Here is a 24,880-nt window from a genome sequence, read left to right as displayed (position 1 = left end):
AAAAAATTAGGCCTTCTGTCTGTCTGTCTCTCTGATTGTTCCCTCTGGGAGAATCTAGCTGCCATGTTGTGAAGACACTCAAGCAGCCCTATGGAGAAGTCTGCATTGTGAGGAACTGAGGCCTCCTGCCAACAACCAGCAAGAGCTCACTGGCCACGTCAGTGAGCCACCTTGGAAGTGGATCCTCCAGCCCCAGTCAAGCCTTCAGTCAGCCCTGGCCAGCAGCTTGGTTGCAACCTCCGCAAGACCCTGAGCAAGAACCATCCAGTTAAGCTTCTCCCAGAGTCCTAACTCTCCAAACCTGTGTGAGATGATGTTAATCATTGTTTTAAGCCACTAAGTTCTGGGGTGATTTGCTTTATGGCAATAAATAACTAACACACAGTCTTGACTCTTAACTGTCCACCAACCACTAACCTCTGAACCCAACTCTCCTCCACTCCAGCACTAAACTCCTTGAATCTAATCCTGACCCCCTAAAAGTCTAACATTCATTCATTCATTATTGCAACTGACACTTAAAACCCTGGCACCCATATAACCATACTAAGATCTCGGGCTGGGGAAAGGGGCCTGTGACCTTGCTGGAAGTCTGTCCGCCCACACCCTCGGATAAGCAGGGTATCTCCAGTGAAGGCCATGCTGTGGTCATCCAAGACGAAGGTGACACAGCCTGCGGTGTGGCCCGGGCTGGCCCGGGTCTCCAAGGCCTGGCAGAGAAGGAGAGTACAAAGAGTCACCAATAAGGCTGTGGCTTTACTCTCATGGTGAAACTGGCCTCAGAAGCCCCCACCCCATCCCATCCCAGGGTCACATCTAGATAACCTCTTTTCGATTAAAAAAATCTGAAGTTAGATCCCGGACTCAACGTCACTCCAGAGTAAACTCCCAAAGAATTAAAAACTTCAAGCAAGAAAATAAAATCATAAAACAGTGACAACAACAAAAATACAAATAAATATATGATCTCTGGTTAGAAAAGAACATCCATCCCAAAAGTCATAAATCATTAAGGGAAAGATCAGTGGTTTGAATATAAATAAATTTGGTGTTTCTGAATGGCAACATCATAAACAAAATTTAAAGGGAATCAACATGGTGGCAAAATATATTTGTAACACAAATACACCCACATAGTAGCATACTTTATGTACAAACAGATCTTATAAATCAGTAAGAAAAAATAAGCACACTAATATAAATGGAATACTAAACAGTCATTTAAAATTGTCATTGAAATAAAATTCAGTGATGCTATACACAAACATTTAATGGCATGAAAAGATATTTACTATCCAGTAAGTGCAAAAAACAGGTTACAAAGCAACTTGTACAATGTCATCTCTTAAAAAAAATTTACTCTTAACTCAAAATATTTTTTCTTTAGCCTTTTCCTATATTCTTTTTTTTTACAGTAAACATGTCATTTTATTTATTTATGTATGTTTAAACCCGTCATTTTATAATCAAACAATAAACACAAAATTCACGATAAATGAAAGATCTAACATAGAAAACCCAAAAATTCTAGAAGGAAATATAGAAGATATATATATTTATAAATACATATATATTTATATATATAAAATCCTTGAGGTAGAAAAGGTTTTTTCTAAGCATGATAGGAAATTCAGAGGCCATAAGGAAAAACAGAACAAGATGTGACCACATAGTTTAACTTCACTTACAGAAAAAGACAAAATAGGAGTGACAAGACAAAAAACTCAGAGACAACATTAGCAGCATGTATAAGAAAGTATTAAAAAGTGTGAATAGTCATAATATATAAAAGCCCCTAAGCATCAAATAAGAACCCCCAAAGAAAAATGGGCAAAAGAAAAAACCAGGCAATTCATGGTTAGAGGGAACAAATAGTCAAAAAACATCTAAGATGTTTGATCTTCCTTAAAAGAAAGGAAGGAAGGAGAGATCTAAAACCCCTATTTTTCACCTAACAGATTGGCAGTTGTCAGAGTTGCTTAGGGTGCTTGAGGCAAACCCTTTCATCTCCTGGGATGTAGTACAACTCAGTATAGCCATTTTAGAGGGCAGCTTAGCAGCGTCTAGCAACATCGCAGATGCACATACTTCTGACCCCTCAAAGTCACTTCTAAGACTCTGTGGTTGGGTTCTTCCCTGGTGATGCAGAGGTTAAGAATTCCGCCTGTCAATGCAGGGGACACGGGTCGAGCCCTGGTCCGGGAAGATCTCACATGCCACGGAGCAACTACGGCCTGTGTGCCACAACTACTGAGCCTGCGCTCTGGACCCGCGAGCCACAACTACTGAAGCCATGCATAGAGCCTGTGCTCCACAATAAGAGAAGCCACCACAGTGAGAAGCCCGTGCTCCACAACGAAGAGCAGCCCCCGCTGGCTGCAACTAGAGAAAGCCCCGGGCGGGCAGCAACAGAGACCCAATGCAGCCATAAATAAATAAATAATAAATAAATTTATTAAAAAAAAAAAGACTCTGCGGTTAAGAACCCCTGACACATGAGCACAAAAACACCATCCAGGGAGCCCTGATTATCTAATTCCCACGCTCAGTTTCAGGAAGCAACTGTCAGAAAATATTTTTATCCCAATGATCTAACAATCACTTAAAAGGTTAGTTCCTCACTCACATATCACTCCTCTTTCTCTTAATAGAGGCCCCTCCCGCCAATTAGCATCCTCATCCAGGTCAGTCATCTGCTAATTGTTGAAGGACACAATGTGCAGACTCTGTTTCCACACCCATATCCATTCTAACCTTCCCCACTCACAGATCTCCAATTTGGTCTGGGGCATCAGTGTGCCCCGCCAAGCACTTTCTCAGCCTCCCTGACAGCTTGGGTGGCCTCTGGCACAGTTTCTCTGGACAATGAGATCTCGATAAGTCTCCTGAGGATTTCTGGGAAAGCTTTTCCCTTCCTGATAAAGGGACTGGCACCTGCCCTTTCCACTTCATCTGGCTCTGGACACAAGGTGTGATGGCTGGAGCTGCAGCAGCCATCTTGCAACCATGAAGGAAAAAAGCCAAGAGAATCCCACAAATGATGGTGCTGCCAAATCGAAGAGATAACTACCTTCTTCCAAATTTCCTGTTATAGAAAAAAATTAAACTATTTATTTAAGCCACTGTATGGGTTTTTCGTTACTTTCTGCCAAACACCTTCCTAGCTCATCTACAATAGAAATATATGGGCAATGCAAAACAAGTGCAAAGCAAAATCACAAATCTTGCAAAATCTTGTGGGAAAAAATCACATCCCCTGGCCCCCAAAATTAACATTACCTTTGGTAGTAGAGGGATGATCTGTCACTTTTTATTTTGTATGTTTCCATACTCTCTGAATTTTTTTTTTTTAAACAAAAGCAATGGGAGTCTTTTGAACTAAAAAGGGGGATGGATATTCAGGAGTAATGTTCAAAATATTTTACCATCGTTTATGGCCATGGGTATTGGCCAATCAGAAGGATGTCAGTTGTAAACAAGCAGTAGCTAGAGTATATACAGTTGACCTTTGAGTAACACGGGTTTGAACTGTGCAAGTCCACATATAGAACGGATTTTTTTCAGTAGTAAATACTACAGTACTACACGATCTGGTTTGGTGAATCTGTGGATGCAGAGGAACTGCAGATAGAAGGACTGCAGATAGAAGGACCAACTGGAAGATATACCCCCAATTTTTGATTGTGGGGAGGGTCAGTGCCCCTAACATTCTTAGGTTGTTCAAGGGTCAATGGTATATGGTATATATAATTGTCTTATGTGTATACACTGACAAAATTTTTAATATCAATTGAACACAATCCAGCTTGCCACATAGATCAAGATCCCCTAGGCCCTTAGTGACTGAGTCTGTGTCTCAAGTGGGCTTTGCTGATGATCAGCCTCCCTGTTTATCTTCCTCTTCTCTGGAATATCTAGAATTTATCCTCTATCAACCCCATAATCCTGCCCATCTCAGGCCTCTCCTGCTTGGGCCAACTGACAGCCTCCTCCCTGGCCTCAACCAGCCTCCAATCCACCTCCTACATGACCCTGAGGGGGGTTTTTCTATCACCCAGATCCAATTTTGTCCCTCTCTGCTCAAAACCTTCCCCAGCTCCCACTGCCCCTAGGGCAGAGTACCAGCTCCTCAGCCCTGCTCTGGTGCCTGCTCACTTTTCCAGCCCCATGTCCTATAACATCCTCCTTTCCCCAGCTACTCTGAACCCGAGTCATTTCCAGAAAATAGCACACTTCTCCACACCTCTTTGCCCCTGCAATTTCCTCTTCTCCCATCAGTCTGATTTACCTACTCTTTAGAAGCCTGGCATTGATTACCCTTTTCCTGTACCAGGCTCTCTTCTAAGCACTTTACATGACTGAACTCATTCAGGCCACAACATCCTTATGAGGTAAGTACCACTCCTGTTCCCATTCTACAGATGAGGAAACTGAGGCACAGGATGAGAATGAACAAACTATAACTATACGCGACAATATGGATGACTCTCACAGACATAACCATTAGCAAAAAAAAAAAGTGGGCTAGACATAAAGAGTGGAGTAGGGAGGAATGGGATAAAGTGGGAAGTCTCAGTGTGCCTTGTACACAGGAAGGGTAAGTGGTATTTCATGAAGCTGAGGTTTCAGTGCTGAATCCAGATGTAAAATATTTCTCTCTTGGTGAGGGCACATGGATTAGTGGTTAGGAGTAGTCTCTGGAGCCAGGTGACACGGATTCTAATTTTGGCTCTGCTATTACTAGTTGTGTGACTTTGGGCAAGTTACTTCACCTCTCTGGGCTTCTCTGCTCATTTGTAAAATGGGCATAATAATTGTCCCCACTTCATAGGGCTATTATAAGATTAAATTATTTCATGTATGTAAAGCATTTTAAAAATGCCCAGGGAATTCCCTGGCGGTCCAGTGGTTAGGCTCCAAGCTCTCACTGCCATAGGCCCAGGTTCAATCCCTGGTCAGGGAACTAAGATCCCATGAGCTGCGTGATGAAGGCAAAAAAAAAAATGCCCACACAATAATTGCTATATTATAAAAATAATAATGTTTAAATTCTAAAAACACTGATCTAGTGGAACCACCAGGCCTCCTGGGTTCAATTCCTCGCTCAGCTACTTTCTCAGTATAACTTTTGGGCAAGTCACTTTCCCTCCCTGCACTCCCTTCTCTGTAAAATGGGAAAATGTTTCTGATCTCACTATGTGGTTAGGAAGGTTTAATGAGATCTATTTGTCAGAAAAGACACAGTGGAGGCTCAAGAACCAGGTTCAGCCATAGCATGTTTTGTTTGGACTGCTCAGTAGTTATTAAAAGTCTGAATTTGTTGTTTACCCTTAACATTTGGAAGATTTTTCAAAAATGTATATTTGCAGCTTCTAATTAAAAAAAAAAAAAAAAAAGCTTTACAGTAGACAGACTACATTCCCAAGCATGAATAATCAACTTGAATTATGTAGTGGGTGTCCTCCATAAATGGGGCACACACCCCAACACTAGCCACGGGTCCCACCTCTCCCTGCTGCCAGGAAGTGATATTTGATTCTGAAAATTTTGTGAGATACATGCTGAGAAAATGCACTTTCTCACAATTCTAAGTGAAAAACAAAACACTCAGTATTTGTTAACTATTATTAAGTTATTTATTATTATTATCATCCAATACAGAAATATCTGCAATCTACTTCAGTTAACAGCAAAGAGAAGTTTTCAAAGAACAAGTTAAATAACACCAGGAGGAACAACCAGATGCATCCAGAAAGTGGGATATTCTGCAAGACAACAGGCTGGGAGCTTCAAAAGTCAATGTCACGGGGCAGAAAGGGTATGAAACTGTTCTAGATTAAAAGAGACTCAATAGACCTAACAGCCAAATGCCATGTGTGAACCTCGATCGGGTCCTGGTTCATAAAAACAGCTGTAAAAATGATTCCTAAGCACTTGGAGAAATTTGAACATGGGCTGGATTTCAGAACTATTTAAGAATTATTGTCTATGTCGTTAGATGTGACAAAGATTTTGTAAAAAGAATGGTTCTCCAAGGGGTGTAGTCGAGGGAACCCTGAGGGTCTGCAAGATCAAAACTATTTTCATAATAGTGTGAAGAGGTCTTTTGCCCTTTCTCACTCTCATTCTCCCCTGAGAGTTCAGTGCAGGTTTCCCAGAAGCTCCATGACGTGTGATGATGTCATCGCTCTGACAGCTGATGGAATGTGTGCTTGTGGATTCTTGTGTTTTAAAAAAAGTCTCAGTTTCAACTTCTGATACAGTAAATATGTTTTGCATATCTAAATACTTATTTTTTATTTCTTTTTTTTTTTAGCCTCACCGTGCAGCTTGTGGGATCTTAGTTCCCTGACCAGGGACTGAACCCAGGCCCTCCACAGTGAAAGCACAGAGTCCTAACCACTGGATCACCAGGGAATTTCCCATTTCTTTTTTAAAATTGAGATATAATTGACATGTAACTAATACAGTAATATTGCTTGATAGAACCCAGGTAAACAAAAGCTTTTCAGGGCCCTCCATAATTTTTAAGAGGGTTAAGGAATCCTGGGGACCTGGGATTAGTATCTTGAGCAGCACCCCCTCTATATCGCTATATTTAACAGGCAACACTAACTTTCAGAATCCGCCAACCCTCATGGGAGCTAGAATGTTCAAATCTCAATCATTGCTTATTAAAACAGAAAATCCATTCTACAGTGAAACCATACAAATTTGGCCCACTGCGAATATAAAATGTACAACCAATTCAAAAAGCTGTTTGGGGCTTCCTTGGTGGCGCAGGTGGTTAAGAATCCGCCTGCCATGCAGGGGACACGGGTTCGAGCCCTGGTCCGGGAAGATCCCACATGCCGCGGAGCAACTAAGCCCGTGCGCCACAACTACTGAGCCGGCGCTCTAGAGCCCGCGAGCCACAACTACTGAGCCCACGTGCCACAACTACTGAAGCCCACGTGCCTAGAGCCCGTGCTCCGCAACAAGAGAAGCCACTGCAATGAGAAGCCCATGCACCGCAATGGAGAGTAGCCCCCGCTCGCTGCAACTAGAGAAAGCCCGTGCGCAGCAACAGACCCAACACAGCCAAAAATAAATAAATAAAATAAATAAATTTATTAAAAAAAAAAAAAAAGCTGTTTGGCAGTTTCTGCTAAAGTTAAATATGTGTCAGTTCTAAGACTCAGCAAGCCCACTCCCCGGAATTGAGAGTAATGTCCAACAAGAGATTTGTACAAGAATCTTCAGAGTAGCATTATTCATAATAGCCCCAAACTAGAATCAACCATCAAAGGAGAATGGATATAAATTGTCATCAATTCACACAGTGAAATGCTCTACGTCAGGGGTTGGCAAACTATGGTCGGTGCACCAAATTTGGCCTGCCATCTGCTTTTATAAGAATGACATTTCATGCCACATGAAAATTATTGAAATTAAATTTTCAGTGGCCATAAATACAGTTTTACTGGAGCCCAGCCGTGCTTATTCATGCATGCACTGTCTGTAGCTGCTTTCACACCAATACGAAAATTAAGTAGTTAAAACAGGGACCATATGGCCTGCAAAACTGAAAATATTTACCATCTAGTCCTTTACAGAAAAAGTTGGCCAACCACTGCTATACAGCAAAAAAGGAAAGAACTACAATGATATACAATAGTAGGTAGAGTGAAAGAAGCAGACATAAGAGTACACACTGGTTCCTGTTTATAAGGTCCAGAACAGGCAGAACTAATCTATGATTAAATAAGTCAGAGGAACGGTCCCTTGGTGGGGCTGTCAATGGCCAGGAAGAGGGACAAGGAAGACTTCTGGGGCGACGGGCATGTTCTGGATCTGGGCGGTGGATACCCAAGTACAGACATATGTTAAAATTTACCAAGCTGTACATGTGCAATATGTGCCCCTTTTACTGTATAATATGCATGTTACAATTCAAATTTTTTAAGTGGGAGGAGGAAAATGAGAGGGAAAAAAAGTGCCCATCTCCAAAGGTTTATAAAGAACTCAGACGAAAACCAAACAAAATGCTGAACAATCATAAAGACAGATAATAACAAGTGCTAACAAGGATGTAGAGGAACTGGAACCCTCACACAACTGGTTATGGGAACATAAAATGGTATAGACGCTTCGGATAACAGTTTTTGATAGCAGTTTGGCAGTTCCTCAAATTGTTAAACAGAGTTATCATATGATCCTGTAATTCCATCCTAAGTATATACCCAAGAGAGATGAAAACATACATCCACACAAAAACTTGCACATGAATATTCATAGTGGCATAATTCATAATAGCCAAAAGTGGAAGCAATTCAAATGTCCATCGACTGATGAATGAAAAAATAAAATGTGATATATCCATACAACGGAATATTATTCAGCAATAAAAAGAAATGAAACACTGATACATGTTACAACATGGATGAACTTTGAAAACATTATGGTCAGTGACAAAAGCCAGTCACAAAGACCACACATAGTATGATACCATATTTCTATGCAATGTACAGAATAGGCAGATCTATAGAGACAGAAAATAGGTTAGTGGTTAGTAGAGTGAAAGAGGGGCACACTGGGGTGAGAGCTAAGGGGTGTGGGGTTTCTTTCTGGAGTGATGAAAATATTCTAAAATGAATTGTGATGATGGATGTACAACTCTGAATATACTAAGTCACTGAATAGTAAGTACACTTTAAATGGGTGAGCTGGATGGTTTGTGAATTATACCAATAAAGCTGTTTAAAAAAACCAAGCAGGGACTTCTCTGGTGGCGCAGTGGTTAAGAATCAGCCTGCCAATGCAGGGGACACGGGTTCAAGCCCTGGTCCAGGAAGATCCCACATGCTGCAGAGCAGCTAAGCCCGTGCGCCACAACTACTGAGCCTGTGCTCTAGAGCCCGCGAGCCACAACTACTGAGCTCACGTGCTGCAGCTACTGAAGCCCACGCACCTAGAGCCTGTGCTCCGCAACAAGAGAAGCCCCCGCTCGACGCAACAAGAGAAAGCCCACACACAGCAACGAAGACCCAACGACCCAATGCAGCCAAAAATAAATAAATAAATTTTTAAAATAAATAAATAAATAAATAACCCAAGCACTAAAGCTAAATCTTCCACAGCTAAGCCCTTCCATGTTGATTCATTGAAAACATCACTCATCCAGTTTAACAAAGGGCTCTTCTTGACACAAAACTCCAACCATTTCTAACACCTCTAAGGCTTCTCAACCCAAGAAATGCTTGTTAGCACCTGCTTATTATGTACAGTGTACCTAAATGTACAATGCATTTTCTTTTTTACCTGCTTCCAGAAAAAGGCTTGAAATAAAGAGGCTGTAACCAGTGGAGCCAAACCCTCTGGATCCCACACACAGCCTTTATTTCCACAAAACAATCTGACTCAGTTTAATTGGTCTCGTTTAGCAAAACCCTCTAACTTGGAGGCCAAGTCCAAGTGACATTCTGGCCCCAAAGCCAGCCAAACTCTCTAAGTCTTTAGCAACTTTGATCAGAAAAAAGTCCTGCCAGCTGTTTCCCCTCCCTCTGAGGGCAACCTAGCACCCTCCTCACCCATCGTATTGCCCTGGGTTGAAATTCTGGCCGGAAACCTGCTGATTCTGCTCGTGGCAAAGAAAGGAGAGGAGGTAGGAACCTTCAGACCATTCCTGTGTGAGGCAATAGCAGGGCTGGGGTTAGGGTGAGGCAAGCAGGCTCCTATAGGGAGCAACGTTTAAGGAGGCGCCCACTCGAAGGTACCAGCCCTGCCTTTGCACCACCTTGAGAATGAGCGCCTCCTTAAATGTTGCGTCCTGGATTCCTCTCTTGCCTCACTCTAGTCCCGGCTCTGGGCAACTGCATGCGCCTTCCTCCAACAGTGGCTCTGGGAAGACAGAGCTGGGTCTCTCCCTCAGCCAGCAGTGACCTTGTAATTCCAGCTCCCAGTCAAATTTTATGAGACTCCAGGACAAAGGAGTTGCCCCAAGGTTATAGGAAACGCCATAAATGTTGTTGACTTAGGGGATGGGCCAGAGACACACCTGCCCAGAGCCTCTTGGCTCAGTTTTTCACCTGGGTTTATGGCGCCCTTCTCCCCTGAGACAGAAACTCAGGAATCAGGAACCCAGGCCTGGGGCCCCTCCTACCCCAGGACTCAGGAGTCCAGGCCCCCAACCCACTCTTCCCTTTAGTCCAAAAACTCCAGGTCACCACCCTCTCAGGGACCCAGCATCCAACTCACGAAGCGCCCGAAGTGGATGGGGTCTCCATCCTCAATGTGAATGTCAGCCTGGGCCCCACTAAGGCGGGAGATGACAGACTGGCAGCCGGGGAGGAGGGACCGGAGCAGCCCGGAGCCGGTAATGTGGTCCGCATGGCAGTGGGTATTCACTGGGAGAGAGAGGAGAGCCAGGTCCAGGAGGGCACTGAGAGGACGCAGGATTCCCAGCCCCCAGCCCCCTCCTCCCTCAGACCCAGGAGTCCCGGTCCTAGCTTCCCACTCCACTCTACGATCCCGCCCCCTCAGGCCCAGGAGCCCGGCCCCCAAACGGACCAGCATACAGCAGCCGTAGCCCCAGCTCCTTGACCAACTGGGCATCCCGATGCGCTGTCTCCAGAACCGGGTCGATCAGAATGGCCTCTCGGGACTCTCTGTCACCCAGGAGGTAAGTGTAGGTGCAGCTCTTGGGCTCAAACATCTGGAAAGGGGGTGGGGACAGGTGAGAGCACAGATTCAGATCCCCCCTTACTGTGGACCCAGGAGTCCAGGCCTCAACTCGATTCTCTTCCTAAGATCCAGAAGCAGAAGTCCCTGCCCCCCCCCTTTTTTTTACTTAATGGGTTTATATTTAATATAGTACTTCTCACCATGGAGATGTTACCCGTTAATATAAATTTTTTTTTGTTTTTGTTAAACATTAAATCTCTTCTCCATTTCAATGTCAATATAAAATATTTTTTTCCATTAAATCTTTTCTCCATTTCAACGTTAGATACAACAAATACATTTTCTAAACTTTTTCCCCCACCAAGAGATAAGTTTTAATTTTTGACCAACTGTATTTAATATCTAGGTACAATATTAACTTGGGAGATAACAAAACAAAAATCCATTAAAAATATGGAGAAAAGACTCCTCAGTGATGCAGAAGGCAGTGATACAGTGGCAATTTCCTAGGATTCTGGGCAAGAGTTTTCTTCTTCCTATTGAGAATTCTTAAACTGTGAAATATTACTTTTGCAAAGTTCAGCCTTCTCACTTCTTTGACCTTCTTTCTAACTAGCAAATGCAAATTACAGACGGCATTTTTCAGTGCATTATTTGTTGTGAAGAAACGTTTTGTTTTCCATTTCATATAGTATATGAATTTGTTCCTATTTATAGGGAAGCCAAGACTATGAAACTACCCTATTTACTGTTTCTTGGGAACTTTCAGACACCAAAACTCAGTTCTGAACCTCAACAGCACAAAGGTTTTCAGGGCAAGGTTTGATTCAGGAGGTCCTTCAAAGTCACACCTGTCCATTTCTCCTTCGTGCATAGACCCCCCCAAACAAGCACAAATGCCTGTAATACTGAGAACGAGAGCGATTGCATCTCCGGCTTCTACTGCTTCAACAACAGGCAGCACCAAAAGCAATGAAAAGAGGACTAGGAACAATTGTATTGAAACTAAGATCATGATGTTGAGATCTTGAGGTGACTGGTCCTTAAAAGCTGAAGGTTTCAAAGAAAGCGGTATTTGTTTAATTCTATCAGTTCAGGATGCTGAGGCTAAGAGGTTCCACGTGACAGCACCTCCAAGTCAGCAGCCATTACAGGAATCCCCCTGCCCGGAGTCAGGAGTCTGGGACCCCAGCACCTTACTCCGTCGGAACCAATGAGTCCCAACTTTCATCCATCCCCAAACCTGGGTCCCCATCATCCTCTTCTGTAATGGAAGCAAGAGTCCAGCCCGAAGCCCAGATCGGGGTCCCAGATCTGGGACCCAGATCACTCCCCTTTAAAGGACGCAAGAGTCTAGCCCTACACCCCTTCCCGCAAAGATCCAGGCATCAGGGCCCGGGTATCTCTCCGGATTTAAAGGACCCAGGAGTTCCGCCCCTGCCGCCACCCAGGATCCAGTAATCTCGCTCCCCGGTCCAGCCACCGCGAACCTGCCGTAGGAGGATGGGGGCTCCAGACTCGCTGTATTGACTGAGCTGCCGCCCAGCGACCCTCAGTGCAGAGCCCGCCATTGCGCCCGAGGCTGGAGACTGAGTGGTGCCAGCGGAAGCCGAACGCACCCAAGGCTGAACCCCGCAGGGGTAGAGAGGGGCGGGGCGGGGGCAGGGGCGGGGCCCGCCTTAAAGGGGCCACAAGTGCCTGGGGCCGAGGGCGGGACGGAGCGGAACAAGGCTGGGGACCGATAGGGAGACTTTAGAGACGGAGAAGACAGGAAGACCCAGAGGAACAAAGAACAATCACCTCACACCAGTCAGAATGGCCATCATCCAAAAGTCTACAAACAAAGCTGGAGAGAGTGTGGAGAAAAGGGAACCCTCCTAGAGGCTGGTGGGAATGTAAACTGGTACAGTCACTATGGAGAACAGCATGGAGGTTCCTTAAAAAACTAAAAATAGAGCTACCATATGATCCAGCAATCCCACTCCTGGGCATATATCCGGACAAAACTATAATTTGAAAAGATACCTGCACCCCAATGTTCATAGCAGCACTGTTTACAATAGCCAAGACATGGAAGCAACCTAAATGTCCATCCACAGATGAATGGATAAAGAAGATGTGGTACATGTATACAATGGAATATTACTCAGCCATAAAAAAGAATGAAATAATGCCATTTGCAGCAACATGGATGGACCTAGAGATTATCATACTAAGTGAAGGAAGTCAGACAGAGAAAGACAAATATCATATGACATCACTTATATGTGGACTGTTAAAAAATGATACAAAAAAAAAAGATACAAATGAACTTATTTACAAAACAGAAACAGACTTACAGACTTCAAAAACAAATTTATGGTTACCAAAGGGGAAAGGTGGGGGTGGGGGTGGGGTGGGATAAATTAGGAGTTTGGGATTAACATACACACACTACTGTATATAAAATAGATAAACAACAAGGTCCTACTGTATAGCACAGGGAATTCTACTCAATATTTTGTAAAAACCTATATGGGAAAAGAATCTGAAAAAGAATGGATGTGTGCATATGTATAACTGAATCCCTTTGCTGTGCACCTGAAACTAATAATACATTGTAAATCAACTATATTCCAATATAAAATAAAAATTAATATTTTTAAAAACCAGAGAAACAAAGAACAGGGGGACACTCAAAGGGCGAGGGAGACACACTGGGAGAAGCACAGACTTCTCTCCCTGGAGAAGTAGAAACCCAACAAGAGACCCCAATACACTCATAGCCCCAGGGCCATTTTATAGGAAAAGCAAATGGTTGGACCTTCATTGTTAGAAAGAAAAAAAGTTTGGTTCAATGTCATTAGTGTTTTGAGGGGCTGTTGGTTGAGTGCCTGGTCCCAGAACAACAGATTATCCCATTAAACTTTATTTTAAAATCACTTAAGGGGCTTCCCTGGTGGCGCAGTGGTTGAGCATCTGCCTGCCAATCAGTGCAGGGGACACGGGTTCGAGCCCTGGTCTGGGAAGATCCCACATGCCGTGGAGCAATTAGGCCCGTGAGCCACAACTACTGAGCCTGTGCGTCTGGAGCCTGTGCTCCGCAACAAGAGAGGCCGCGATAGTGAGAGGCCCGCGCACCGCAATGAAGAGTGGCCCCCGCTCGCCGCAACTAGAGAAAGCCCTCGCACAGAAACGAAGACCCAACACAGCCAAAAATAAATAAATAAATAAATAAATTTAAAAAAATCACTTAAGTATTTTATCAGGAATGTTTATGTCTTCCCAGGAAGAAATCATTAAAAAAAATTTTTTTTTCCACGATGTCTTGTAAAATCAGGTTGGGGATCATTTGACTTCTCTTGGAATGTGAACCTCTAAAAACGGCTTTTGTTCATTTATCCCAAGGACCTAGAGTTGAGACAATGTCTAGTCATGGGCTGTCTGAAACTTGCTCTTTGGAATCATACCAGTAGTGAGAATAGGGCATCCCGCTCTTGTCTGGAGGATCTAAGTCACTTTGTCACAGATACAGAAGGCCAACTGTACCACACCATTTGATATAAGGGACTTGCGCATTTGTCAATTTTGGTGTCCATGGGGGTCCCGGAACTAACCCCCTGTGGATACCAAGGGAAGACTGTAACTCTCCCTGTGTTTGGGGAGACAGCCAGTACTCCCTCTGCAGTCCTCTACCCTTACCTACAGCAAATCAATAAAACCCAACTTTGCCAGACTTCTAGTATATTCCTGGTGGGCTTTATCAGGGGAGAGACTCAGGGAGCCACTCAGAAACAAGGAAGATGCTGAGACTCAGTGATATCAGAGAGAGAGAGAGAGAGAGATCTGGAGAGACTTTCAGAGATACATTGGGAAATACAGAATTGAAATGGGGTGTCTGTCAAAGAAATATGGTCACTTAGATACACTCGAAGATTCTAGAAGATCGTGGAGGTGGGAAGAGAATGTGGGGAGCAGGGAGCATTAGAGAGGGGAGAAATGTACAGGGAGAAGGAGAGAATCTCTCAGAACAGGGAAACACCAAGAGAGGGGAGAAACAGGCAGAAAGAAGAGCTCAGACTCAAGGAGAGAACTTTGTTCAGTTATTCCTCACATTGAGGTCTCCTGAATGTCTGGCTCAAGCTGAGCGAAACTGGAGACCTAGAGTTGAGTCCTCAGTCTGGTTGGTGGGGGAAAGAGGTGCAGACATCAGGGCTAAAACAAGGAGAGGTACAGGGATTGCCAGGAGCTCAGGGGAGAGAGAAGCCAGGAAAACAGAGACTCTGAGGCACACTTTACTGTGAGGGTCCCGCAAACAAGACCTCTCCATCCTGGGGCCCATTCCTAATTGTTTCTGCAGGATTGGTAGATGCTTACCTGTCCCTTGAAGGCGTGCACACCCTCTGGGGATTTTGTAGAGTCAGCTGCGAGATATCCTAAGAGTTAGAAACTGGCATCACCCTTCCCAAATGTGTGACCTCAGGCTCAAAACTAAACCCTTCTGGGCTTCTCTTTTCTCATCTGTAAACTGTGGTTGAAAATAGTTCCTCCCTCACTGTGAAGATCTAAGAAAAGATACATGTGGTGACTTCCCTGGCGGTCCAGTGTACCGCCAGTGTACTTAAGACTCTGAGCTTCCACTGAAGGGGACACGGGTTCAATCCCTGGTCGGGGAACTAAGATCCTACATGCTGCACAGCCAAAAAAGAAAAAAAAAAAAAAAAAAAGATACACACACCCCAATGTTCATAGCAGCATTATTTACAATTGCCAAAATACGGAAGCAACCTAAGTGTCCATCACAAGAATGGGTAAAGAAGAGGTGGTATATATATACAGTGGAATACTACTCAGCCATAAAAAAGAATGAAATTTTGCCACTTGTAGCAACATGGATGGACTTGGAGGGCATTATGCTAAGTGAAATAAGTCAGACAAAGAAAGACAAATACTGTAGGATATCACCTATATGTGGAATCTGAAAAATACAACAAACGAGTGAATATAACAAAAAAGAGGGAGACTCACAGATATAGAGAACAAACTAGTGGGTCCAGTGCGGGGAGGGAGGGCAAGATAGGGGTAAGAGATTAAGAGGTACAAACTATTAGGTATAAAATAAGCTACAAGGATATATTGTACAACAGGGGAACATAGCCAACATTTTATAATAGCTATAAAGGAGTATAACCTTTATAAATTGTGAGTCGCTAGATTGTACACATGTGATTTATATAGTATTGTCAGCAACTATACTTCGATTAAAAAAATAAAGATCCAATGAGTTCACACATGCAAAGAGTTTGGGAGATCACCTGGCACAGAACAATTTCTCAGGTGTTGTGCTCTCAGGGAGGTGGCTATCATTATTTCATCGTCATCCGTGACTCCCTCCTCTTGCTACTTCCTCCCAATTCATTACTAAGCCCTGATGAATTAACCTCTCCAACCAGACCACTTTTCCCTCATCACACCCTCTGCCCCAGTCAAAGAGGCAGCAAAGCATAGATGCAAATTACATGGATTCCAGGGTCAGGCTGCAAGTGTTCAAATCCTGGCCCTGCTATTTCCTGGCTGAGTGACCTTGGATAAGTCTTAGTGCCTCATTTTTATCTCTGTACAATGGAGATAATAGTAGCGCCTCTTCTTGAAAAACTGCTGTCAGCATTAAATGAATGAACATATATAAAACACTCAAGACAGATTCTGACCTATATCAGATGCTGTAATTAATAATATAATTATATAATTATCGATATCATATAATAATATAATTATCATATAATTATAATAGTAATTTTTAATAATTACTAATATAATTAACATATAACAGCCACCTCACTGGCTTCTGTCTTCCACTCTACCTCCCTGTAATCCGTTTTCCACGCAGCAACCAGTGAACCTTTTAAAATGTCAATGAAGACACTGAAGAGTCAAAGCAAACAAATTCAACTTGTGGATCTTGTTTAAGTACTGACTGAAACAAACCAAGTGTAATAAAAAGATTTTTATGGAATATGAGGTCTGGCATAGCTTCAAAATCATCTGGGAGGAGTGAGTGGGGAAATGAGTCCAAATAATCCTTCCGTATAACTCCCACGGCTCCCAGGGTTCGCCAGACCTTGTGGATTATCAGACTGAAGATCCACCCATGCGGGCGGGGGTGGTTTATGGGCACTTCACGGTCATTCCTGTACGGGGCGGGAAGGTGCACCGTCACTTCCCGGGGGAAGGATGCCAAGCAAGCCACCCCGGGCCTGGCACCAGGAGCTCCAGCGGGGAACAAGGGGTCCCGGGCACCTGGAGACCGCCGCCCTCCCGGCCCCAGGGCCGTAGCATTGGGGTGGGAGGGGCGGAGAATCCTGAATCACCCAGCGGCGAAGAGTGCCGGGCGCTGTGCAAATAACGTGACTTTTACTGGGCATCAGCTCGCTCTGAACCCGTCCCGCTCCCTCCCGCTCTCGAGGAAATAGCTAGCCTTTACTTGCCAGTGCCTTGAGGGGTAGAATAGGCAGCGGGCTCTTGAAACTCATTCGGGAGACGGAACTCAAGCCCCGAGCGGAATTCTCGAAAAGAACGGGGACATACAAAAGGGAAGTTGTCTCAGAGATCTCTTGAGTTAGGTTTCCCCGTGTTAATTCCTGCACGTGCTTGACTCCAGTCAGCCACCGTAGGCCCTGCAAGCCTCGGCACACTTTCCTCCGGTCCCTCGGCCTGTAGCTCTGCGCTTGCTCACCAATTGGCTTGCCTTGCGCACCCACCTCCTCATTCCATCCCGTCTCCCCCGCTGCAGCCTCCGCGGGCCGCGACTGCGCATGCGAACTAACGCCCCACCGGCCCGGCGGAGGAGGAGGGAATGGAAATGAGGCTGGGCCCAGCAGCTAACGCGCGCTCCCTCGCCTGCCCTCCCGTCGCAGGGCGCGCGCCGGGCGGTGCAGAGTCCGAAGGCAGCGCCTCAGTGGCCGCGGCCCCCGAGGGAGGGGCCCGGAGCCCCGCCCCCAGGGAGGGGCCGCCCGCAGGTGAGAGGGCAGCGGTCCGGGCACAGACGCCAGGGTCTTCGGGAAGTAGATTGGGGGGGCTGATCGCCAGAACTCCCGGAACGAGGGAGGGTCCTGATGCATAGGTTCCGGAGGGGCGCATGGGCGCCTGAGCCTTGGGAGGGTGCATTGGTGCCCGAATGCCATGATCCCAAGGGGGTGCGTGGAGGCTCAGACGCTTGGGACCTCGAGGGAGAAGTCCATTAGGGTTCTCTGAATCGCAACACACGAGCCACGCTCTTTCTGTGTTTTCCTCCAGGTCTCCCCTCTACCCTCCACGGCTCCAACTCCACGCAGGGGTTGAAATTTAGTGACAAGAAGAAGGCAGTTCACGCGGCGTCAATGGACTGAGACTAAGCCAAGAGCCAGGTAAAGCTACCTCTTCGATGTGAATCCCGCCCACTGAGCTCGTAGGCCCCTCCCCTGGGACAGAGTTGCTGAGCAACCGACTTTGGGTCTTATTAGTATAGCTCCACCCATCCCCGTCTTAGGTTCCTCGGCCGGTTCCGCCCACTTTGGACATAGGCCCCGCCTGCTCCGCGCTCTGGGGCGGCTGGGAGTTAGTTATAGAGGCCCCGCCCACTCCGCTCGAAGGCTCAAACGCTGAGACTAAGTTCCAAATAGACTGCTTCTGGGTCGGGTTTGCATAACCCCGCCCATTGTGCCCTTAGGCTCCGCCCACCCTCGCCTTATAGGACCCCAGACTTAAATAGACCCTGCTCCTAAACATACTGACCCCTGATTATTAGGCTCTCAGCACTTTCCCCAACAGCCTGATAAACACCGGCGTCGCCCCCTCTCCCACCCTAGGCCCTCCCTCTAGGTTTCTGGGCCGGCAAGATGCTGGAGCGAGATGCTGAGTCTGCATCGGCCCGGGGCACCGATCCTAGTCCCACTGGCAAGGAGCCTGTGAGCAAAGGAGAAGGTGAGGGCGGCTCCACCTGTGAGTAGGGGGCATTCTCCAGGAACTGGGGTCAAGAGAATCATATGTTGAGGGAATCTCAGGGTGAAGTTTTGAAGGCCCAGGGTGATAACCATTTCGGATCCCCAAGAACGCCAAGTTCTGGGGAATCCTCCAGGTTGTCTTGGGGGGACCCCTCATTTCTAGGGGAGATGACATGCAGGATTTCAGGGTGATCACTTGGGAAGATACTAGAAACGGACACTTTAGTAGCTTTGGGGAAGCCGTAGCTCTGGGGTTCCAGCGAGGTAACCCTTTGGAGCCCCTTAGGATGATGCATGGCAGGGAGTGAGAAGGAGGAACATGCCATGTGGGGAATCTCAGTATGACCCTTGAGGTGTCCAGATACGCTAGAATATCAAGGTCGAGGGGGAGCCTGGTGTAGACTCAGGGCTGCTTCCTGGAGCCCACCAACCCTCCTGTCCCCCAGCTCCCTACCAGGGCTCGCCGCAGAAGCCCAGCCAGTCGGTTCCAGGGCCCACCACGTCCGCGGGGGCGCCTTCCCGACCCCGCCGGCGGCCCCCGCCCCAGCGCCCGCACCGCTGCCCCGACTGTGACAAGGCCTTCTCGTACCCGTCCAAGCTGGCCACGCACCGGTTGGCACACGGCGGCGCCCGCCCCCACCCGTGCCCCGACTGCCCCAAGGCCTTCTCCTACCCCTCCAAGCTGGCAGCCCACCGCCTCACGCACAGCGGCGCCCGTCCGCACCCGTGCCCGCACTGCCCAAAGGCCTTCGGCCACCGCTCCAAGCTGGCAGCCCACCTCTGGACCCACGCGCCCGCCCGCCCCTACCCGTGCCCCGACTGCCCCAAGTCCTTCTGCTACCCTTCCAAGCTGGCGGCCCACCGCCATACGCACCATGCCACCGACGCCCGCCCCTATCCTTGCCCGCACTGCCCCAAGGCTTTTTCATTCCCCTCCAAACTGGCCGCCCATCGCCTATGTCACGACCCCCCGACGGCGCCGGGCAGCCAGGGCACCGCCCGGCATCGCTGCTCCAGCTGCGGCCAGGCGTTTGGCCAGAGACGCCTCCTACTCCTTCACCAACGCAGCCACCACCAGGCCGAGAGCCCGGGGGAGCGGGAGTGAACCCTCCCCTTGGCTCACTGGCTCCCTATGCTGCCAGCCCCGGTCAATAAAGAGGTGGCATCTCTAAGCCAGGCTGTATGGACTTGCCTCTTCCAGGTAGCCGGAAGGGAGGTTGGCCCCCGCACTGGGCTCAGACTTAGCAGGAGGAACTCGTTTCTGGGAGGGGAAAACATCACCCGCAGAGTTAGCACTGGGCCCCAAACCATGGACCTGGAGGTGTGGTTTGAAAGCCCTGGCTCTGGTTTTTCGCACCTCTTCATATGGCAAAGGTTAAATGTCTGCTAGCATCCTGTGCTGCTGAGGAGTGTGGCGAGACAGGCTCTCCTTATTGTCGTGAGTTTAAATTAGTGCCTCCACTTTGGCCATTGAGTGTATGTATAAAAAATTTTAAATGCACACATGCTCATGTCAACTATTCCACTTCTAGGAATTTATCCTATAGATAAGCACATGAAAAAAAGGTATAAGAGTAAGGTGTTCACTGCAGTGCGATGGCAGCGGCCAAAGATGGGAAACAACCCGAGTGCCCATCAATAGGGGACCAGCTAAGGAATTTACAGTACAGCCAGAGAATGGAAGATGTAGCTGTAGGGGAAAAAAGTCAGCTCTACATGTACTGACATGGAAGTATTCCCAAGATAAGCTAAATCATAAAAGCAAGAACAAGGGGTGTATACCAGTAGCGTAAAAAAAAATTTTAAGGCCAAGCTTTGAAGCCAGCCCTGACCCACTAAAGAGCCGCAGGGCCTTGGACAAACTTGTCACTTCTCTGAACTCAGATGCCTTATCTATAAAATGGGAGGGTTTTTTGTTTGTTTGTGTTTTAATTTGGCCACGCTGCAGGTTTTTAAATTTGGCTGTGGCTTGCGGGATCTTAGTTCCCTGACCAGGGATCGAACCAGGGCCTCGGGAGTGAAAGCACCAAGTCCTAACCACTGGAGCGCCAGGGAATTCCCAAATGGGAGTATTATAAGGCCTTTACAAGCATCTTCTCAGGCAAAGATGGTTCCCCTCTTGGAGCCTGTTCCTCCGGCTATAAAACAAGGATGACTGAGCTAACATTGTACTGCTCTTCGTTCTACAGATATGAATTAAGCAGGTACCGTGTGCCGGGCCCTGCACAGGGTGTTAGGAACACAGCAGTGAACCAGACAGACCTGGTCTAGTGAGGGAGGTGCACACCAACCAAGTAGTGGCAAACACAAAGTAAAGAAGCCAAGTCCACTTTGAACAAGCAGGGGAGCCTCGCCTCCCTTCATACCAAGAATTATTACAAAGCTGTAGTAATAGGCCGGTGGTGCTGGCTTGGCAGTAGGCTAGTGGGAGGGCACTGAGAGCTCAGGAACAGACACGCGCGCTTACGAGGTGCTAATAGGAGGCGGTCCCCACCTGTAGATCAGAGGTTGGCAAGTTTTTCCTGTAAAGGGCCAGACAGTAGATCTGTTTAGGTTTTGCAGGCCATACTGCGTCTGCCACAACCACCCGGCACTGCTGTTGTAGCGCAAAGGCAGACACATGCATTGTGATATGTGGACGAGCATGGCCGTGTTCCGATAAAACTTTATTTACAAAAACAGTAGGTGGGCTGGATTCTGCCTAAGGAGTGTAGTTTGCCGGCCCCTGCTGTAGATGAGTGGGGAAAGGATAGCTAATCTGTGTATGAGCTGAGAGATAGGGAAGAAAATTAAATGAGACCCTGTGGTAGGCAGAATAATGGTCCCCCAAAGATGTCCACATCCTAATCCCCAGAACCTGTGAGTGTGTTGGCTTCCACACAGCAGAAGGGACTTTGCTTATGTGATGAAGGATCAGCTCTTAAGATGGGAGATTATCCTGATTATTCCAGTGGGCCCAGTGTAATCACAAGGGTCCTTACATGGGAAAGAGGGAAGCAGAGGAGTCAGAGGAGATGTTGCCAATGGAAGCAGAGACTGGAGTGATGTGGGACCACGGGTCAAGGAATGCAGGCAGCTTCTAGAGGCTAAAAAAGGCAAGGAAATGGGTTCTCCCCTAGGGCTTCCAGAAGGAACACAGCAAAATAAAAATTTAAATAAGTAGATAAATAAAATAAAAAATAACATTAAAATAATTTTAAAAGACAGAAGGAACACAGCCTGGCCAGCACCATGATTTTAGCCCACTCAGACTGATTTTGGACTACTGACCTCCAGGACTATAAAATAAATTTGTGTTGTTTAAAGCCTATGATTTTGGTAATGTGTTACAGCAACACAGAAACTAATGAGGCTCTCTACCTCACAGCATACACAAAAATTAGTTTCTAGTGATTTTAAGATCTAAGTCTGAAACACAAAACTCTAGAGCATTTAGATGGAAATAAAGGAGAATCCCTTAGTAACCTCAGAGGCAGAGAAAGTATCTTTAAGACACAAAAAGTACAGATCGTAGAGGAAAAGACTGGTAAATTTGATCATAAGCAAACCAAGTTACAACGATGATAGAGAGACAGTATTATGAGGGTAGACCTGGCAAATACGCTTAGATATAGAGGGTGAGGAAAGGCCTTCTTGAGGAGCTATTGTTCAGAGCTCAGATCTGAAAGGTGTGGAGGATGGAATGAGAGGTGGTTTGTGCAATCTCCAGCATGAGGCTGGAACCAAGCAGACAAATGGGAATCAGGGGGCCTCAGGACTGCAGGCTGCTCAGCAAGGCCCTTGGGGGAGGGGGGAGGGGCAGCGGAGGGGCAGGCTCCCTCCCCCAAAGGCAGCAGTACGGCTTGTGTCCATATTTACCGTGGAGCTGCCCCGGAAGATTTCCTCCAAAGCGACCCCACCCCACCGCCATCAACGTTTCAAGGACACAAACTCATCTGGGGGGGTGTCCATCTGGTCCAACCTTACTTTGTCCAGATGGGAAAGCTGGGTGCAGGAGGGATGGGATTTGCCCGCAACCAAGCAAGGGACAGTGCTGGGTCAGGGTGGGTCCTGGGTTTTCCTGATACCCCGACACCCTGCTACTCCTTGCACTTGTCCTGCCTGAAGACCTCTGCACTTGCTTTTCCTCTGCCTGGAATGGTTCCCCCAGAACCTCCCTTACTTCTCCCAAGTCCCTGCAGACAGGTGAGTCCTCTGAGACACGTTCCCTGATGACCCGATCACTCTCATCACTGTATAACAACACTGCCTGGCTTTTTCTGCTCACACAGCATTTATCGCCGCCCCACACTGCAGGACACTTGCCGTCTCTCTCCCCCGGCACAGTGTCAGCCCCGTAAGAGCAGGGGACTCGTGTCTGTTTTTTCACTCTGCAGCCCCACTGTCTCACACGTGGTGGGTGTGGTGGGCAGAATAATGGCCTCCCAAAGATGTCCACATCCTAATCCCTGGAACCTACGGATGTGTTATGTGGCAAAGGTTGAATTAAGGCAGCATAAGGAATGAAGGTTGCTAAGTGGCTGGCTTTAAAACAGGGAGATTACCCCAGGTTATCTGGCTGGGCTCAGTGTAATCACAGGAAGAGTCAGTGTCAGTGACACAGCATAAGTAAGACTCGACTGGCCCTTGCTGGCTTTGAAGATAAAAGGGGCGTGGGTTGTGGGCAGCTGCTAGAAGCTGGAAAAGACAAGAACGCGGGTTCTCTCCCGGAGCCTCCAAAAGGAGCGCAGCCCTGCCTACACCTTTTTTAAAAAAATTTAATTTATTTATTTTTAGCTGCATTGGGTCTTCGTTGCCGCGTGCGGGCTTTCTCTAGTTGTGGAGAGTGAAGGCTACTCTTTGTCGTGGTGTGCGGGCTTCTCACTGCAGTGGCTTCTCTTGTTGCGGAGCACGGGCTCTAGGCACACGGGCTTCAGTAGTTGTGACTCGCAGGCTCTAGAGCGCAGGCTCAGTAGTTGTGGCTCGTGGGCTCTAGAGCGCAGGCTCAGTAGTTGTGGCTCGTGGGCTCTAGAGCGCAGGTTCAGTAATTGTGACGCACAGGCTTAGTTGCTCTGCGGCACGTGGGATCTTCCTGGACCAGGGATCGAACCCGTGTCCCCTGCATTGGCAGGCAGATTCTTAACCACTGTGCCACCAGGGAAGTCCCCCTGCCTACATGATGTTTAGCCCAGCGAGACCCATTTTGGACTTTAGACCTCCAGACCTAGAAGGTTATACCTTTCTTTTGTTTTAAGGCACTAAGTTTGTGGTCATTTGCTACCCAGCTCTGACCCTGCCCTTTGCCCTTCGACCCCTTCCTGACCTCCCCAGGATGAAGTCCGAGCTTCTCAGCCTGCCGTTCACAGTGCTTCTGGACTGCCCTGTCCTGCTTTCTATAGCGAGGGAAAGGCTCTCCATCCGTGCTGTCCAGCCCAGGAGCCAGTGAGCACTTGAACTGCGGCCAGTGTAACTGAGGAAGTGAATTTTTCTTTTTGTTTCACTGTCCTTAAGTTTTATTCATTCATTCATTCATTCATTCATTTATTTATTTATTTATGGCCGCGCTGCGAGGCATGTGGGATCTCAGTTCCCCAACCGGGGATCGAACCCGGGCCCCCTGCAGTGGAAGCGTGGAGTCCTAACCACTGGGCCACCAGGGAAGTCCCTGTCGTTAAGGTTAAGTAGCCACGTGTGTCCAGCGGCTGCTGCACTGGACGGCACAGCTGCCAGGCCTGTGCCCACCTTTCCAGCTCGGTCTGCCCCTGAAGCCTCGTCACCAGAGGGGTGTGCTCCTTCACCTGTCCCCCGGGCACCAGGCTGGCTCCCACTGCCCGGCCTTCGCCCACACCATGGCCCCATCCCACCTTCTACCCTGATTCTCCAACGCCCAGTTCCCACCTTAAATGTGGTGGAGCCTTGAGGGGGGTTCAGGATTTGGTGGGGGGTGATTACAATGCCCCTTCCCCCAATTCTACCTCCCGAATGAGGTGATATCAAACCAGGCTGGTGACGGTTTCACAGCTACTTCTGAGAGCCCTGGAGAAAGGGAGATGTCCCTGGCCCAGAGAGCTGAGACTTAGAGAGAGAGAGGCCCATCCCATGAATATGCCAGCCCCTAGTCCAGGACCCCCAGAGGGACAACCGAGACGCAGGAATGGGCTCCAGGGGGGTCAGACCAGCTGAGGGTGGTGCTGAGTGTCAGATTCCTAATTCCCTGCCACCTGCCACCAAAGGGGGGAGGGGCCCCGAAGAAGCGACAACGAGCTCCTTCCCTACCA

The 24,880-nt window shown here is 47.4% G+C and overlaps 2 protein-coding genes and 1 pseudogene across 4 annotated transcripts; 1 reads left to right on the top strand and 2 right to left on the bottom strand.

Annotated features, from left to right (window-relative positions):
• Positions 1 to 286: 286 nt before the first annotated feature.
• On the bottom strand, positions 287 to 17,264 carry LOC118885487 (persulfide dioxygenase ETHE1, mitochondrial-like). Of its 2 annotated transcripts, none has more exons than XM_036834129.1 (4): positions 17,130 to 17,264; positions 10,549 to 10,693; positions 10,237 to 10,385; positions 287 to 710 (listed from the first exon to the last, which is right to left on the bottom strand). In XM_036834129.1, exons 1-4 carry the CDS (start codon positions 17,172 to 17,174, stop codon positions 519 to 521), a joined length of 531 nt encoding a protein of 176 aa, XP_036690024.1. In that variant the 5' UTR covers positions 17,175 to 17,264; the 3' UTR covers positions 287 to 518. The 2 variants fall into 2 exon arrangements, with proteins under 2 accessions (XP_036690024.1, XP_036690023.1); XM_036834128.1 differs by lacking the exon at positions 17,130 to 17,264 and adding an exon at positions 12,153 to 12,291 and having other exon boundaries at positions 293 to 710.
• Positions 11,385 to 11,677, bottom strand: LOC118885488 (annotated as a pseudogene).
• Positions 17,265 to 17,339: 75 nt separating the features above from the next.
• On the top strand, positions 17,340 to 20,395 carry LOC118885486 (zinc finger protein 575). Of its 2 annotated transcripts, none has more exons than XM_036834127.1 (4): positions 17,340 to 17,660; positions 17,938 to 18,047; positions 18,489 to 18,600; positions 19,070 to 20,395. In XM_036834127.1, exons 3-4 carry the CDS (start codon positions 18,519 to 18,521, stop codon positions 19,726 to 19,728), a joined length of 741 nt encoding a protein of 246 aa, XP_036690022.1. In that variant the 5' UTR covers positions 17,340 to 17,660; positions 17,938 to 18,047; positions 18,489 to 18,518; the 3' UTR covers positions 19,729 to 20,395. The 2 variants fall into 2 exon arrangements, with proteins under 2 accessions (XP_036690022.1, XP_036690021.1); XM_036834126.1 differs by having other exon boundaries at positions 18,489 to 18,603; positions 19,070 to 20,126.
• The last annotated feature ends 4,485 nt before the right edge of the window (positions 20,396 to 24,880 follow it).

Source organism: Balaenoptera musculus, chromosome 19 (assembly GCF_009873245.2).
Source record: "Balaenoptera musculus isolate JJ_BM4_2016_0621 chromosome 19, mBalMus1.pri.v3, whole genome shotgun sequence".
Classification (NCBI taxonomy): Eukaryota; Metazoa; Chordata; class Mammalia; order Artiodactyla; family Balaenopteridae; genus Balaenoptera; species Balaenoptera musculus.
The sequence above is the reverse complement of the archived record's forward strand: the minus strand, read 5'-3'. Positions and strand labels throughout refer to the sequence as shown.

What these genes read in the sequence shown, in the direction of transcription:
- LOC118885487 (XM_036834128.1), bottom strand. Translation starts at nt 12,233, where the DNA reads ATGGCGGGCTCTGCACTGAGGGTCGCTGGGCGGCAGCTCAGTCAATAC. An exon ending in GCTACGGCTGCTGTATGCTG is followed by an intron (nt 10,386 to 10,548) that starts GTCCGTTTGGGG and finishes TCTCTCTCCCAG; the next exon opens with TGAATACCCACTGCCATGCG. An exon ending in CCATCCACTTCGGGCGCTTC is followed by an intron (nt 711 to 10,236) that starts GTGAGTTGGATG and finishes CTTCTCTGCCAG; the next exon opens with GCCTTGGAGACCCGGGCCAG.
- LOC118885486 (XM_036834126.1), top strand. Translation starts at nt 18,519, where the DNA reads ATGCTGGAGCGAGATGCTGAGTCTGCATCGGCCCGGGGCACCGATCCT. An exon ending in GCCTGTGAGCAAAGGAGAAG is followed by an intron (nt 18,604 to 19,069) that starts GTGAGGGCGGCT and finishes CCTGTCCCCCAG; the next exon opens with CTCCCTACCAGGGCTCGCCG.